The 18,436-nt window shown below is 35.3% G+C and overlaps 1 protein-coding gene across 3 annotated transcripts; it reads right to left on the bottom strand.

Moving 5' to 3' along the window:
• Window positions 1-6,334: 6,334 nt before the first annotated feature.
• On the bottom strand, window positions 6,335-17,347 carry LOC100259999 (membrane-anchored ubiquitin-fold protein 4). Of its 3 annotated transcripts, none has more exons than XM_010662423.3 (4): window positions 16,686-17,347; window positions 16,156-16,372; window positions 7,992-8,162; window positions 6,335-6,850 (listed from the first exon to the last, which is right to left on the bottom strand). In XM_010662423.3, exons 2-4 carry the CDS (start codon window positions 16,283-16,285, stop codon window positions 6,795-6,797), a joined length of 357 nt encoding a protein of 118 aa, XP_010660725.1. In that variant the 5' UTR covers window positions 16,286-16,372; window positions 16,686-17,347; the 3' UTR covers window positions 6,335-6,794. The 3 variants fall into 3 exon arrangements, with proteins under 3 accessions (XP_010660725.1, XP_002272710.1, XP_059598687.1); XM_002272674.5 differs by having other exon boundaries at window positions 16,156-16,367; XM_059742704.1 differs by having other exon boundaries at window positions 16,981-17,298.
• Window positions 17,348-18,436: the final 1,089 nt, after the last annotated feature.

Below are 18,436 nucleotides of genomic sequence, written 5' to 3'. Positions count from 1 at the left end.
GGTGGCTATGTAAGATAGCATTTAATCTCTCCAAATGCTTGCTCATAGTCACTTGTCCATCCAGTCGAGCTGGCTCCTTTTAGTGTGAGGAAAAAAAGCTTTAGCTTATCTGTGAAACGGGCTATAAAGCGTCCCAACGTAGTTAGGCGACCTGTGAGGCGTTGTAGCTCTTTTTTTAAACTTGGAGGGAATGTCTCCATGACGGCTTTGATTTGGTCTTGATTGACTTCTATTCCCCTTTGTGTAACCATAAATCCTAGGAACTTGCTTGCGCTAACTCCAAAAGTGCACTTGGCCGGATTCAGCTTCATGTTGTATGCTTTCATCAAACGAAAGGTTTCTTTTAAATGTCGAGCATGCTCGTTCCTGGTTCTACTTTTCACCACAATGTCGTCGATATATACCTTTACAATATGTCCAATTAGAGGTTTGAAGATCTTTGTCATCAACTTTTGGTAAGTGGCTTCAACATTCTTGAGCCCAAACGGCATGACTCTGTAGCAATAGAGTTCGTGTGGTGTTATGAAAGCCATTTTTTTTTTAATCTAGTTGGTACATAGGAATTTGGTGATACCCAGAAAAAACATCTAAGAATGAGAGCATTCCATGTCCGGTGGTGGAATATATTATCTGATCTATCCGGGGCAAGGGAAAACTATCCTTTGGGCAGACGTCATTCAAGTTAGTGTAATTAACACAGACTCGCCATTTTCCTCCATTTTTTGGGACCACGACCACGTTTGCCAACCAATCGGGATACTCAACTTTTTTTTATAAATTCGGCTACCAGCAACTTGTCTTCTTCAGCTTGAATGATCTTTTGTCTATCCAGATGGAAGCGTCAGACCTTCTAGTAGACAGGTCTCGAGGTTGGCATAACATTAAGTCGAAGTGGGGCTATTGATGAGTGGATTCCGAGCATGTCTGAATGGGTCCATGCGAAAACATCTTTATTATATTGAAGTACTCATTCAAGAGCTTGCAACTCTTTCGGTTCTAGGAAAGAGCTAGCATAGGTAAAGTGGTCACTTTTTTCTACAAGATGTATGAACTATAGCAAGTCACCTGCCGACAGATCTCTCTCCGTCGGGCTTAGTAATTGCTATTATTTTGTTGCACCCGTCGGCTCTATGGGTGGTTCATTATCGCTGGCGGACCCGGACTCGCGTGCTACCTAATAGCACTAGCGTGTTGCTAGTTGGCTTCCATAGAGGTTGATCTGTCCGTTTTCGGTTCGGTAACTCACCATTTGGTGATATGTGGTGGGAATGACCTTCATGCCATGAATTTATGTGAGCCCCATGATGCCATTGAACGGTGATAGGTCTTCTACTACCGAAAATTATACGTTCAGAATAACTGGCCCAGCTTGGACGGGCAGCATGATATCGCCTAGAGAGGTTGTAGAAGTTCCATTGAATCCTGACAGTATTCACCCTGGATTTTCCAAAGTTGGTGGGAATCCCATCTATTTAAATGTGGACATCTGTAACAGGTCAGCTAAGCTACCTGGATCAACTAAAATCCGTCTTACATCGAAATCGTCAATCCCTAGTGTTAGGATGAGGGCGTCTTGATGTGGCTGTAACACCCGATTAGGGTCCACTGGAGGAAATGTGATTACCCCATATATTGGGTTCATGCCCTTATCAGCCAATCCAGGTTGGATGGAACTAGCCTGTTCTCGTATGGAAGCGACCCAAAGTTACCTTTGCCTCTTCCATTTAGAGTTGTACTCCTCATCAATGGGCCCCCCATTAATGTAGTTTATTATGGCTCTAAGAGTTGCTGAAGTTGGTGAGGTTGTGGTGGCCGGATTTCCGGGCTACCTCCCCATATTTTTCTTCCAAGTGGACGTACTGTTTCAGATATCCGGCCCTTATTAACTTTTCCACCAAGTAGTGGAGGCTTCTTCATTGTTTCGTGGTGTGGCCATGTTCCTTGTGATAGGCACACTTTCTACTCCGGTCCCTTTTAGTCGGATTTGTTTTTATCGGCTCTGACCATCTGAAATTAGATAGTTCGCGGATCATGGGGAGAAGCTTTTCATATGAAATGTTAAGGGGGGGGGGGGGTGAGGTTGGCTTGGTTTGACTGTTGTTGCCTGCCTTGCCCCCTACCCATCTGCTTATGTTGGATCATGGCCTTGGAGCTCCTGGCTTAGTCGTTTTTGGCAAGTCGACTGGTAACCAGGACCTACTAAGTAGTTGCGTGGACGTCATCCTCAAGCATGGAATATTTGTTTGCTCGTTTGAACAAATCATCCTTGGTTGCCGGAGACTTCTTGGTGAAAGATTCAAAAAATGGTGTACTTGGGCAGATATTCCTTTTAAAAATTTGTAGGACGACATCCATGCTGTAAGATTCCACTTGGAGCACCTCAATGATTCATTTTCCTGCATTTTTATGTTCTACAAGATACTGATGTTTTGTTTATGTCGTGCTAAGCAGAGATATTATCCCACAAAAGCCTTCGACAGATCCTGGAAGTTGTCAACAGAATTCCTCGGGAGATGATGGAACCATGAAAGAGCCTAGCCTTGAAGGTTGGTTGGAAAGACCTTGCACAGTAGCGCGTCATTCCCTATGTCAAGGGTCATGAGTTGCCTATAGTGCATGATATGGTCAAATGGATCGCTAGTTTAGTCATACGTGGAGAATTTCGGAACCATGAACCCTCTTGGGGGGTTGTAGTTGATGATGTGAGGGGTGAAAGGCGTGGATAGCATGTCATCCACTCTTCTACTAATAGAGCCGGGGGGACCCTTATTGACCGGATCCCCAACCGGTTATTATACTGGAGGATAAAGGGGCCAGTCAATTGTGGTCGGTGCAACTGAAGGGTTAGGATATGCTTCCTAGGCTATCACTGCACATGGCTTTTCCCTCATGTCAGGCACCTGAGGCCTTAGTCTTGCGCACATTGCATCCGATAGCTAGGACTTCCTATTGCATCTCTTTTTTGTTGAGACGTGAGTGGAGTCAGAGCTCTCATCTTGTTAAGCGTGGCAGGCTAGTAAGAACCATTCCTCAGGCTGAATTTCTTGTTCATTATAGGGGAGCTCTACATGCCAGGGTACATAGCCTCCTTGTTCTGCCTGGAGTTCGTGCACTGACTTCTAGGCTGTCGGCTACGAGGAGGACCCGATGAGGACACTTGAATACGCAATACTTCATTCTCCTCCCTGAGTCTCCTTGTTTCAAGGAGTAGGGCTTGCATCTGTCTCTTGCTCTCACGCTAGCGTCTTTCCATACTCTCACGCCAGTTGAAGTAGTATTCTCTACCCATGGCCGACAATCGACTTCTGGAAAGTGTTGACATTTGTATTTCCTTTCCACAGACGACACCAATGTTGATATCAGAATCTGGTCAACTGATGATGGATTCCTCCCTTAGACGAGGCAGAGGAAGTTCCCGTCCCGATACCAAAATCTGGGTTTTATGCTTCCCTGCACAAAGATGTCCGAACGGGTTGTTCGGACACACCCTCCGAAGGTCAAGTTAGATTTTTGGAGTGAATAGAGACCCCTAGGGGGGGGGGGGGGGGGAGAGAGAGAGAGAGAGAGAGAGAGAGAGAGAATGATCATAGAACTCACAGTGTTCTCCTTTCCATTATCTTTTAGTAGGGTTTTTATAATGTTCAAATATGGAGCCAAATTCTGTAGTGCTGAGTTGGCCCTTGTAGTGATATTGCACAATAGTGACAGGGCAATCATCATATCTACAGGCGGTTGGGGACTGTGTCAGACGACGCTTCATGACACAACTTACCGTCCCTTCAACCTTGTTGATGGCCTGAGACTGAGCATGTCTATCTACTGAAGTAGACGTGAGGATGGGAAGAGTTTCATCAGTCAATTTGGTGTCAACTAGCTATGGTCTCATATATCAGAGAAGATTTGAGGCTATTAATGAGATGTGGGCCACTTCAGCAACGCAAATAGTCCAGACATGATGTCTCCGGATGCCTTGGAGGTTGTTCGGGTAGTGATGGAGAACTAACACGTGGCCTAGTTGGGGTGATACCACGTAGACAGAAGCGTGGAAGTACTTGTGTGTAGACACATGGGATAAGGCCCCCACACAATGAAGTTCACATCACCTTGAATTCAAAATTCAAACCCCAAACCCAATTCAAACTATGGAATACATATAGCCATGGATATGTCTTAACCAGTGGAATTTAAGCTACAAACAAGGTTTCATATATTTTTTTTCCACAAAGAAAGGGGTACTTAAATGGCAGATTGGTCATCCAAAGAAGGTAGTCCAGATTCAAACCTGGGCGGTTAATTAAAATCATGAGGTTAGATGTTGGGGCTTGAAATTTATAGCAATCATAGCAAGTGGTAGCAAGAAAAAAGGCAAACACCTCTGCTACTAAAGACGTTGAGATTGTGAAAAAGAAATAGTAGAGTTGGTTGAATTCTTGAAAACTTTTCAATTTGATTTTGCATGAGACATTCAAATCCTCGAGCAATGCTAGTATAATAATAAAATAAAATAAAATGTCCCAAAATCTTTCACTCAAAAGAAAGACATTGTTAATCAGAGTTTAGAAGGTTAATGTTAGACACAAGCTCCATTGAAGAAATCTAGTACCCAACTTGGTTGGTCAACACAGTGGTCATGCCCAACAAAAAATGGGACATGGCCACTGTGTATGGACTATTATAATGTAAAGGCATGCCCAAAAGGTTTGTTTTCCTCTGCCTCAAATTGATTAGCTAGTGGATGTAAACGTGAGACACTAGATATGTCTTTTTTGACATATTTCGCGCCTATATTGGTTCTAACTGGATGATGATGGATGCTAGGGATGCAGAGACGAAGACGACCTTTAGAATCGAAAAAGGGATTTTCCACCATTTGATCATCCTTTTTGACTTGAAAGACATAGGAGCAACTTACCAATGGGTGGTGTTGAAGATGTGTGACCAACTCCTAGGGCAAGTTATAATAGCGTCTATTAACAATATGCTTGTCATACTTTCCTATTATGATGAAATCACATTTCAATTTTTGATTAGTCTAGTAGTCTTAAAAGAGCTTAATATGTCTCATCTCCATTGTTACAATATATTTATATGGATTGGATTTATAGATAATGGTATATACAAGAAAATCTCTAAATGATTCAAATTATCGAAAGCAAATAATGAAAACCTCTTAGCATCCATTCAATTAAGTTCCAGTAATCCTTGTATGGATTAAAATAATTCAAACGCATCCTGTATAATTAGCTTAATGAACATCTATTTAAAAAAAGGTATGTCAATAATTTTACATGTTCATATTTTTTCATTAGGAAATTAGAAACCAAATTTACAATTATTGCAATATACATTAATCACTTAAGTGGTGATTGTTTTTTTACTTAATTCTAAATAAAACATTAATGCTTAATAGTGTTAAATATTAGATTGTTTGTTTTTGTAGTATTTTATTTCTATTAAGTATTAAAAAATAAAGAAAAACTCATATGTTATTTTTTTTATTTAAAAAAAGTTATATATTTTGATTTTTTATATTTAATAAAAAGTTAATAATAAGTCATAAAAATGTAGAAAAATAAATAACCTAAATTCTGAAAACAAATTACTTTCAATGAAAAGCTAAAAAAACAAACACCACCTTAATCTTATTTTCCAACCAATCATTTTTTTATATATATATTATTTATTTAAAATGATATCTAAAAGAAAAACCCATCAACCAGCACCAAGCGTAAGCACATTCCACAACATGATACCGTAAAAATTTCTTTCAGTAAGAGCCTGGACGTGTTAGCTGTCTTTTCATGGTGGTATCAAGGAAAGCTTTACAGTGTAATTTTAAACCTTCTATGGCTCATATATTAGGACAAAATTTTCATCAATTTTTCATATTTTCCAGCCAGTCAAATAAAAGACATTTCTCTTTTCATTCAAATCCCACTCTCAGCTTCTCCATAGATCGCAAGTACTGGACCTGCTGGACATTGAACCTGTGATACATATAAAACATAAATACACAAAGGGACTGGGTGGCTGATGATATCAGACTCATTTCCCAGTCAAAGTTCCAACTAAAAAAAAACCCCTTCAATACAAATTTAGAAGCCACAGTTACAAGTAACGGTATCTTACTTTCAAAATACTATTCCAAACAATTTTCTATTATATTTAAAAGATGAAACATTAGAAAGAAGACCATTTTGAACCCAAATTAGGAGTTGACAGAGTCTAATATTATAAGCTCTCTAAATGATACATGGGCAAGCAAACTTTCACGCATTTCATTCTGGAAAAGTCTTTTATTTCATCAGAGGAGAAATAGGTAAGAGAGAGAAAATGAGACGCCAGCATGAAATTGAACTTTCATTGAATATTCCAGAAAAGGGTGGCAATTCCAGTCAAGACTAGCCTTCATCACAACTATAGGATACACACGAATACAATTTAATCAAGCCATACAAAGAATGGGTTCAGAATGCTTTACGGCATATCCCCATGCTACAATATACTGTGGGATCATGCTGATAGAAACTTATCGTAGAGGTTTCAATCCCACAAAAGCTTTGGAAGTAAAGGACAAACTACACCTACAGAAATACATCAAACACCAATTTTATAAAATGCAAATACATCATCACCAACATGCACTGTTACACAGGAATGCCCTCCAACAAACATGTAACAATGAGGGATGGCACAGTTTTACAGATTATTGTCTTTCCAGCTATTTGAGTTCCATGGCCCAGGAGTTCCCAGGAACCCCACAGAGCTGAAATCTGAATCAAATTTTAACTCTCTTACAATATGGAACATGAACAAACATTTTTCTTTGGGGCCTCATCGACCTTCTTTTCTGCTCAGACAAACAAATAACGTAACTTTCAGCAACTATATTGAAAAAATAAATGAATTAAAATGAAAAGTGTCAATCTTATCACAAGCTGTGACTTGCATTTAACCATTGAATCATACAAAACTTTCATAAGTGAAGGAGCTCACATGTTGGTAAAGCATACATCCTTGCTCTGTACACAGTTATGCCACTAAAGACGATGCCAGGAAGTGAACTTATGATCAAAGTAACAAAAATTACCATCATGGAATTTCTTGAAAATCCTAAAAATTTATTCTCTGTTTGGTTTGTACAAAAAATAAATGCTCATTTTACATGCCATGAAAAAATGGAAGGCAAAAAGAACATATGAACTCAGCAAACTAGTCAGCCATAACTTTTAATGCTATTCAGTGAAGCAAACCAGCATTATTAGCTAAGAAAAACCAATTGGCCATGTATATGTTATATTCAATAATAAAATATGCTTAGGTTTTTATAAGTGCTTGAATGTAACATTGTTGGGTTAATTGGAGGACTTGACTCAAAGTAATTACAAAGTTGCAACTGAATAGAGGAAAATCAACAAGTTTGGATATGAAAAGAAATAAGATTTGCAGAAATTAACAACTGAAAATTATTAACAAAACTTTCAGCCCCCCAAATCATGGAGGGCCAATCCCATTTAGTAATGACCATTAAAGGGATCAAAAGTGAATATGGGAATTGAATATTGTCGAAGGTGGAGAATTCAGCTAGCTACTTAAATTAACCTTTCCAGCATCCAAAAGAAAAAGAAATAATTGGTGCATCTTGAACCACAAATCAGTTAAAAACTCTCTCTGATCAGCCTTTTGATAGTCGGTCGTTTCTTTAGTTTCTTTAGACAGAAAAACTAAGTTGCATGATTTCAGACAGTGCATGAGGCTTTGGGATTAACAAGGCAGCAGAAAAAGTTTTACATGGAAAGGGGGAAAAAGGCCTTTACTACTTGAAAATGAAACCAGTCTTCAGTTGGAAATTTATTTAGCAGTCCAACTCTCAGTAAAAAGGAATTCCATCCAAACAGCAGAAAGCACATAGAGAAATCAAGTCCTCAACAAAAAGCTAGTATCCAGGAAGGCATACAATGTATTAACTTTTAAGACTAAATGGAAACTACCTGTTTTTGCTTTCGCTAAAGATGGCTGCACAACAACATGCATGGTGATAACCCCTCTCGGAAGCTCACCAAATGGTACCCTACACTGGCCAACTGTCTTGTTGTTTTCCAAAATTTTACCCGCACTTATCAGTTTGACATCATTTGCTGCTTTAGGTGCAATTTTTTTTTCTGATACAAACCAGAATGTTTAAACCAAATGTCAGAAGAATATTACAAGTAGTGAAGATTAGAATTCCAGAAATGAAGTAGTAAAAAAAATGTAAAACAAATGCACCTTTTTGCCTCCTTTCTAAAAGTGAAGAATAAAAATCTAACATGAATGCTGATATTGGTTAACTATTATAACTATATTATGACCCAAATGATTAAAATCTAAAAGAAAGCATAATTTGTACCATTATATAATCTCAATGCCCCTGACTAAACTTTTTCGAGTGCTGCAGAATCAAATAGAAAACTTATAGATTCACATCCAGTCATCCCCACAAAAGATATCCAAATGACCTTCTAACTGTCTATTCCTATGTTGTCAGAATACCCCAACTTGTCACCAGTCATTGTTAGACTAATACAGCCCATCAAGGATATAGGGTACACAATTGGTGGCTTAGCTGTGATAGGCAATATAAACACCTCAGCTAAGTTGAAGCCACCAAGTACAGTATTGTTTTAAACCCCTATGCATTCATCAAACCAGCAGCCTGGCTGCTTCATTTGAGGGACAGGTCAACTCACTAAACTAACCAGATATCCCATGATATAAATAAAATATATAAAATCTTGAAAGTAAAGAAAATGCCCAATAAAAATTTATAAATGTTAATATAAACATTAGATAAACTAAAATCTAAATAAAGTAGATCTAGATATGACATAAATACTTTACCACATTTAGGATTAAGCAAGTCTATCACCATAAATGTAGTTCTAAAGATTTAAGAACCTAGGTCTATCTGGGTTTTCAAAGAACTGGTTACTTCCTGTTGAATGCCTCCATTTTCAAGGCCTTCTAGATATTTCAACTCAGGAAACATCAACTTTCACCATTATTAAGATCATACCCTCCCTCGACACAGATTACATGAAAATTTCTCAACTTCACCTTTTTTTTTTTTTTTTGACCAGAGATTTACTGATAAAAGAGTTTAATTAATAACAACCACCAGTTCATATAATTGTTAAAAACTTAAGATACACAATACAATACAACAATACAATGCAATTTTTATGGAAATCGATACATATCATCAGTTTATTTCTTATCTTAAACATATCCTATAACACATGTACAATATACAATACAATATGCAACACAACGATATATTGATACATACCTTCAACTATTTTTCATACTTTCTAAGAAAAATCCAATTCAAAACTTTTTTCCTTAAGAGAATTATTACATTAATTGTTTAAAATGTACTTAGGTTACAAATTAGTCATAGAAGGGAAAGAGAGAAAACAATTGTACATGAAAAAGCTACCTTGTTTTTGTAAAGGCACACATGAAATGTCCAAAATTAAGTAAATTTATTCTTGTAATAAGCCTTGGAAAATTGTCAAGTGAATGATTTGAATGTTGACATTGAAAATGATGGTAATTGATGAATAAATTTTTTTACTTAATTTATTAGTTTTTCTTTTTTGATCTTATTTTTAGGTGGAAAAGAATGGTAACAAATATACAAAGTTAGAACTTCGGAGATGAAACCAAAAAAAAACACATCAACTGCACATATGAATATAAATGCTGAGTTGGAATTTGGATCCAAGAAAAAGCTAAAAATTCTACATGTATATTTTTGTGAATTTTGTGATGAACCTATGCATTAAACTCATATTTTGTCAAATCCTACTATTTTTCATGAAATTGATTATATATTACTCTATACTTCATGTTTTCAATACACACACATATTTTTCTATCTAGTTTTCATTATGTAAAAAAAAAATAGGATACATGACACAATACAAAAAGAAAAAAAGAAAGAAAGAAAAAGAAAAGCAATAGATGATAAGTTTTATGAGTTAACAATTAAGCTAGTTCAAATGAAACTTGACAATCATCAACTATAGAGAGGTCTATTGCACATAAAATGAAGGTCATCCAAATATCCTTCTAGTTATGTCATCCACATGCTCCACATGGTGATAAAGACAACTTTCAAGGTATGTGGCCACAAATGAAGAAAAAGTGTCATGGCATTCCTTTAACTGTTAATTCCAAAATTATGATTAATGCAACCGCCAATCAGTGCAGTTAACTAAAAGGGAAACTTAAATTGTCCTAGCCACCTGTTATAAATCTTTCATTTACCGGTTCAGGTTTTAGATCTAGATCTTTCAAGTTATATGTTCAAAGCTGAGAGCAGTCGAAGGGGATGGATGGGTTCCTTGCTTCTCTAGGTCGTTTAATAATTGGAAGGTGGAAAGTGTGGAGCGCTTTCTACTGAAACTTCAAGCAAAAAGGGTGTATAGGGATGAGGAAAATAGGGTGATTCGGTCAAAAAGGGTGTAACGGTTTAGAAGAGAGGAAAGTTTTCAGTCAAATTCCTCTATTCCGTCTTGGAGCCTAGTGACCCTTTATTGTTCCCATGGAGCATCATTTGGGGTCCTTGTGTCCCACCTAAGATGGCTTTTTTTTTTTTGCTTGGGAGGCGACATTGGGGAAGCTTTAACTTTGGATCAAGTCCAAATGAGGGTTTTATTTGGCAAATAGATGTTTTCTTTACCACTCTAAAGCAGAAGCCGTCAATTACATTTTTTTTCTCCATTGTGCAAAAACAAGGATTCTTTGGCAACAACTTTTTACTCTCTTTGCAGTGTCTTGGGTTCTTTTCTCTTCGGTTAAAGAGATACTCCTTGGATGGCATGGGTTCTTTATGGGTAAAGTTCGCAAAAAGTCCTAGAAGGTTACCCCATTATGTATCTTTTGGACTGTTTGGAAAGAAAGGAGCATGTTTGCTTTTGATATGTTGAGTTTTTGGTCCAAAGGATGAAAAACTCTTTTGTTTGTAATTTGTGGTTTTGGTCTAAGTTGTCTGTAGATCTGGGCCCTACTTCTCTTTTTAGCTTTATCAATTGGCTAGGTTCTGAGTGAAGGTAGGTACTGTTTTTTGTCCTCTCCCTCCTCCATTTGGTTGAGCCTTTTGGGGACCACTGTATACTTCCTATATACTTTGGGACGCTGTTTTGACATTTCCTTTTAATATATAATCATTGTTTACCTATAAAAAAAAATATGTTAAAAGCAGAGAGTATGTATTTTGGCAAACATCAGGTGCATATATGAATTAGTCAACAATTTGTCAATAGTACTAAATGGATTTCATCACAGAAGGACTAAACCAAAATGGCAACCATCACTAGATGACTACAAGACAATGGGGTAATCACACAATCTCAATGCATACCATATAAAATGAGAAAACAGTGAAAAGGCAACAGCACTAGCTATGAAATACCCTTCAAAAATTACAAATAAAAAAAAATGCAGTGTAATATTTAAAGTAGGATTTTTAGTTGGGCAAGGTGAACCACAAGGGACAATAAGATGGCCAAGTTTTGAGAGGAGAGAGGATTTAAGAGAGTAGCAACAGTCCTGACTCAGAAGGGGCTATTTCAAGTTAAAGAGGATCTAGGAAAGAGTCTTTTTTCCCAGTTTATCTTTTTGGCAAGAAAATGAGCCTTTTTGTGATGCTCCTAAAGGTATGCCTCACATTAATTGTCATGACAACATGGAAGCTCCAACCTTCTAGTAACAACACATCTCCCCTTCCCCTTCCCTCAACCCCCAATAACAGCAATAGGTACAATGCAAGTTAATCATGTCTTTGTGTGCTTTACACCTACCCACCAAATTGAGACCCACAAACCAGTTTTAAAGCATGTGATGGTGGAAGGATCGTCCCTCTTGCTGAGATAAACCAAGGCCATATGGGAAACCTATGATACACTGATACTTCAATTTCAATCAAAATACCCATGTCAACATGATACGACATGGGTGTGGGTGTGAGATCCATGTCCAACATGCTTGCTTGAATTGCATTGCCTATCCACAAAAATAAAAAATAAAAAATAAAAAAAATGAATATATCTCTTTCTTTAAATTGTTTTTTCAATAATGCCAATATAAGTTATTTAACTCTTATATGTTTCTCATTTTTTTTCTTAATTTCTTTGTAAACAATAATGAATAATAATAATAATAATAATTATCTATTATCTCATAAAAAGAAATTATAATAGATATTAACAATTATCTATTTTCTTTTGAAAAAAAATATTAAATTCAAAATAATTTTATCAACTTGAATAACAAGGTTTAAAAAATACATTTACTAAGCTGAACTATATCAATATTAAAATAATAAAACTTAAATAGTATAAAATTCAAAAATAAATTAGCTTCAATTTAAATAATTAAAAATATAAATTTTGAAAGTTTTTCACTAATAAGGGTTCACATGAAATAAATTATATATTTTCTTAAAAGTTCTAAATAATTATCATAAATAATAAATATGTTCCCATTTAATTTCCTAAAACTTATCTCAACATCCAATTAAAATAATAGATTTATTATAAATATGTTTCACATTTACATTTAAGGAAAATTTTCAATAATGTTTAACATTCAACTAAAATTAAAAATATATAATAATTAATAACATATAAAATTTAAAATAAATATCAAAATTAATATATTAAAAATTTATAAATAAATATATATATATATATATATATATATATATAATTAATGTTGTATCTAAGTGCCCACACTTATAATTTTTTTTTTTTTTTTTTTGATAAGTATATGATAATTGAGACCCTTTTTAGCCAAATCCCCATGTCTTAAGATTCTAACACCACAAATGTTGTCAATAGAGTCAAAGCAAGCATATTGAGCCTAAAATTCTTGCCATTCATAATGTCATTGATTTTTCAATGAAACAAACTCCATCCCTTATTCTCTCCACCTCAAGCAAAGTATAGATCTAGATCTAGATGCAAGATGATCTCAAACTAATTTCATAACCACCATCCATCACCAATCACACTCCAAATCTCATTACTCTTAACACAAGTGAGCATATTAGTATTAAGATATTGTGTACATGATGTCACCTTCAATTGGAAATATAGTAGAACCCCATCTACATCCACTATGGTCAAGCATCCTCATTCCTTGGGCATCAAAGGCACTTAGTTGTATTGCAATATTGCAAAGAGATATGGAGTCAAAGATAAAGGAGTATGCAATAGCCAATAAACGATGATTTGATCATAGTCTCTGCAACTGATGAGATGTGTCAACATACATGGGGGCATTACAAACCAAGAAAGGCATGTTACATGAAACATGGATAATTGTGCAAGACAAGATAGTAATGGCATCATGGAACACTATTCATCCCAAATCATGGAAGATAAGGAACATTTAATTTGACCAAGTAGAATCAAGACACTCATTAGTCATGTTGCCCGGTTTTCAGCCTATGGAAGAGGAAGGGTATTCAATTATTGGAATGTGGTTTCATTTTTAATAAATATGAAGCAACCAGCTTAAAGGAGAATAAGCACAGCCTAGTGATCAATTTAATGACAAATCATAGTTTGCTGCAACATTCGTATGTTATAGGTTTGGATCGTAATATTTGATGGTGGCTCCTTGCTGTTCAGCATCAGCAAATCTTTTGGGCAAAAGAGACTAAAATACCACCAGGCAGTTTTTTCAATCCCCTGTATACACCAAGTTTTGAACAAAAGGTTATGCAACCAACCTCAAGCATTCATTAAGCATAACTTAGCTGTTCTCTTCCCTACCTTTAGGTTAATGGATGCATGACCTAACAGAATAAAGAGTACATGAAACTTTATATTTTTAGGAGAACCAAAGAGGCGATAGCAATTGAGGATATCACACTTGATAAAGTTGACCAAAAAAGGACCAATAAATCCAGCCACAGGGTGTTTGTCCAGAGCAAAAGAGATGAACAGCCACTACAATTTCAATCACCCTAAACCAAATCTTAATTGAGGCTGAAATAAATTGCTCTCATCTGTGTAACAGAGGCAGGTTCCATAATATGGTTAATAACCTAACTTAATCATGCATCCAATGGATGCCAGGACTGAGTTGTTAGTCTCATATTAAAGTTCTAAAATGATCCATGTTTGCAACCTTTTGTAAGACATAAGAATGGTGGACCACAACCATGGTTCAAAGTTGTGGTATCAGTAATTAACTTAAGAGATCCTATGGCACATCAATCTTGGAATCTTGGATCAATATCAAATGATATGAAAAATAGACTAATTTAAAAATCAAAAAATTCTAAAATAATTATGAAAATGATCAAAAACAAAGAAATACAATTAGTTACACTAAAAAAATAATATAATAAACATTTACTTGTGTAATATTATTTAAATATAAAGTAGGCATTTGCATTATAATAATATTTAGAATTATTTTTTTTATTTAATCGATCTATACTAAATTTAATTAATTATAATTTTTAAAAATAATTATAACATTTGATTTAACATTGCTATTAAGTAATTGTTAAATTCTTATATTATTCCACTACCCAATTTTTTATACCAATATCTAATTTTATTTTATTTTTTATACTAATATCCATAGTTTATTTATTTCATAAAAAACCCAAATATCCATGAAAATACAAATTTCCATGGATATCCAAATTTCTATACAATACCCATACCCATTGCCAATTGAACCCAAATAACCAATGACCCAAAGTCCCATGGCTTTCCATTTGCCCATTTAAGCTCAGAGACCCCTTCAAATAGCAATTAACCATTACCATAATGAATACCCATTTCCCCCTTCATGAGATGCCATGGATAAAGTAGCAGTAGCAAAGAAGATCCCAAAGGTATGCCACTCCTCTCTCTCCTTCCAATCTTCTCCAGTTTCATACTCGTTCTTCTCCTCTCCATTGCTTCTCTCTCCTTCTTAGTGCAAATCCCCAAATGGGCATCACCATGCTTGAGATAAAAATGCATAACTGCCATCACCGCCTTCAAAACTAGTCTCTACAACCTCTTAAATTTGTGAATTGTCTCAAAACTATAAAGTCATCTCTTAGTATGCCGATTTGCCTAGCAATTCAACAAAATATGGAACTCGGTTATTGGTACCATATCAGACTTAGACAAGGCAGATATGACTTGATCGACTGGACTTGACCAAGGTTTTGAACCTTGACCACAACTACCTTAACAAGCAACACAATGAACAAGTCACTATAATCACTATCTGACTGGTGGTTGGTAATGATTATTTTTTTATCACAACTTAGTTAAAGGGGTAAATGAAGAGTATATGACCATAGCCGCTGTGAGGAAAGATAATATCTCAGATAAAACTGGTGGTTACAGACAATAAGGCCATTGCCCAGTGCTGTTCCCCCAGCCTCTGGGACTTCTGTACAAAGTAGCCAGTCACTAGATTTGAACCTGTGCATTCGCACATAATAGCCTGAGAGGTTTGCTACACAAGAAGCCAATAACAGTAGGTCCAAAAGTAGTAAACCTAAAAGCACACATTGATCCAGAGGAACATCCATCACATGAGTAGTAGACACATGAGGCAATGAAATTGTCTCCTCATATCTCCTTCGGATGTAAATTATCTTTTGATGGTAGTATAGCCGCCTTTTTACTTAAATCCTCACAACAAAAGTTGTTATACATGATTTTCTAATTATAAAATTGGTGCCAATTCCTGCACAGCTAGATTTAGCATCTTGAAACAACACTTAAAATGAGCAATCTAGACCAAGAGGACTAGATTACCTGAAAATTTGTGGTACCAAACAAAAAAAGATAAGGCTATTCTCAAATCACATACCATCACCACATTAGGCTTTTAGGCTTGATCATCAAGATATTTTGAACTCGATAAAAAATACTACCCACTTTTTAAATGGCATGCCCAAACACACCTAAACAAACAACTAACTCAAGTTTCTCCAAACAAGAGTTCCCCACAATTCAACAAATACTACGAAGCACTATATCAACTAATCATGGTACAAGCAATAGAGAAAAATAAACAACTAGGATTGAAGCTAAAAGCCCAAGAACATATTCAGAGAACAAAAAACACTGAATAGAAACATCTAACCTTTTGGCCACTCGGTAACAATTCTCTCCTTGAGCATGGCAACCGTAGAGGTAGGGGAGTATCGGAATGGCCCAATATCCGATCCATCATAAAGCCGAAACTTCAGCTCAACTAAGTCCTCCTCCGGCATCTGAGCTTTCCCAGCGGCACCGTTTCCACAATCCCGTCCTCACAAATTCTCCTCCAATCCGCCACCAAGTATGCGCCCACACCTGCACTAAAAAATTCGAACAAATTAAGCCCCTATTTGTTTCCCGAGAAAACAAAAACAACACCACGTTCCAAAACCCGCCCTCAATAGAACCCTAACAAAACCAAACACCTCCAAAATCAGAAAACAACTCCAACCATAAGAAATTCAAAAATTTTGTTTCCTTCTCTTTTCCCTTTCTTTCCCTCGCCTACCCAGCCACCAAATCAATTCAGAAATCACAGACGAAACCCTCGGAAATCGCAACAACAACCGAAAACTGTCTCTTGATTGCAATTTTTTCCCAAAAAAAAAAAAAAAACGGAGGATAAGAACACACCTTAAACAATAACAATAGATCAATCCAGAAACAACCGTGTAAAACCAGTAAACTTGACCATGGGAAGGAAGAAGAACAGAGAAACAGAAACCCTAGCGCGATCACTCTAGGGATGTTGGTGTGGGTGGGTTTTTGGGTTAAAGCCCATCCCCTCCTTTCGGTTTTCTTTTAGTTTCCTTTCCGGTCGGTCGGATGGACAGATAAAATTAAAATTCAAAACCGATAATTTTCAAAAGATAAAATAAAATAAAAGAGAGATTTGGAGGTCGAATCTTATCAGTGAACAGTGGACAACATTTGTTAATTTGTCAGTAAAGGCCCTCTAACTCTGGGGATCTGCTTCCCTGTCATCGCCTGCTTCTCCCCCAACTTCCAACAACCAACCACTTTGCGCCACGTCATGTAAAACAAGGTTGCGGAGTGGGTTGTGATTGGGTGGCGATGAGAGTGCAGCGGAGGAGGAGAGAGATATGACGTGGGTGAGTCGGTGAGAGGGAGATGGCATTCCAGAGACAAATGGCATATACTCCCTCGCATCTCCCAATAACGTACTGACAAATTACAAGTCATGAATGTGGCTTTGAAATCATTCTGCTCACCGACTCACCACTGACACACACACCACTGCAAAACTCAAGCTATTTTTCAAAACAAAAATGGAAGTCTTAAAATATTCCTACTATTACAATGTACATAAAAACGACACACATGAAAAATGCTAAACGCATCTTGCTTTTTGGAACAGTCAAGAACAAAAAACTACAAAAATAAAAATAAAAAATAAAAATAAATGTCATATTTGATAATAATAAAATAGAATATTTTCATAAAACATTTTTAATTACTTTCTATCATTTTTATTTATTTACGTTTTTTTTACTGTCTTAAGAAATAGTTATACAAACATGTAAAATGATTGAAATAAAAAATTATATATATAAATTATTTTTAAAAATATTAAAAACATTTTTCGTTCTAAACAAATTTTTGTGCTATGAAAATCAAAAAATAATTTTATTCTTAAAAATAATTGCCAAACAAACACTACCCATATGTTTGGAAGTATTTTCAAAAATATTTCAAAAAAATAATTCTTGACTACTGATTAGCCTAATGAGTTATTCAAAATATCCTTTAACCTAATTTTTTATATTTTTAAATGTGTTTTAAAAATAATTTTATATATAATATTTTCTTTTTAATCATTCTTCCTAATTATATAGTTATTTTTTACAATAATCATTATAAAATAAATAAAAATAACTTTAAATAATTAAAAGATATTTTTCCAAAATACTTCAATTATTTTTTATTAATGATATATAATATGGGATATGATAAGAAACATCATATAATATCATATCCTATATTTATTTGGTGATAGGATAAAATAAATTATCTCATCATCTATCATATCTTATATTCAACCAAAATAAGATAAATGATGACATATATTATCTACTTTTTTTTTAGAAATATTTAGTTAAAAATGGATAAAATAATCCCCAAATTGGAAATCTAACTCTTCCCATGTTTTTTTTTTTTTTGGAAAAGTAACTCATTTTTTACATAATGTCATTTTCTATTTCAAGTATTTACATATAAGTTTTAAAAGAAAATGTTATTTTTACAAAAATAAATAAATAAATAAATAATGAGAGCATTTTTGTCCAAATGATGCCAAAAAAAAGGTGGAAAGTTAAATTTCAAAAATTAGGTTTTGAAACGCCTTTTTAATCAAATAACCATTT

The sequence above is a fragment of the Vitis vinifera genome, chromosome 14 (genome assembly GCF_030704535.1).
Source record: "Vitis vinifera cultivar Pinot Noir 40024 chromosome 14, ASM3070453v1".
In the NCBI taxonomy this organism is placed as follows: Eukaryota; Viridiplantae; Streptophyta; class Magnoliopsida; order Vitales; family Vitaceae; genus Vitis; species Vitis vinifera.
This window is presented reverse-complemented; position numbering and strand designations above follow the sequence as displayed.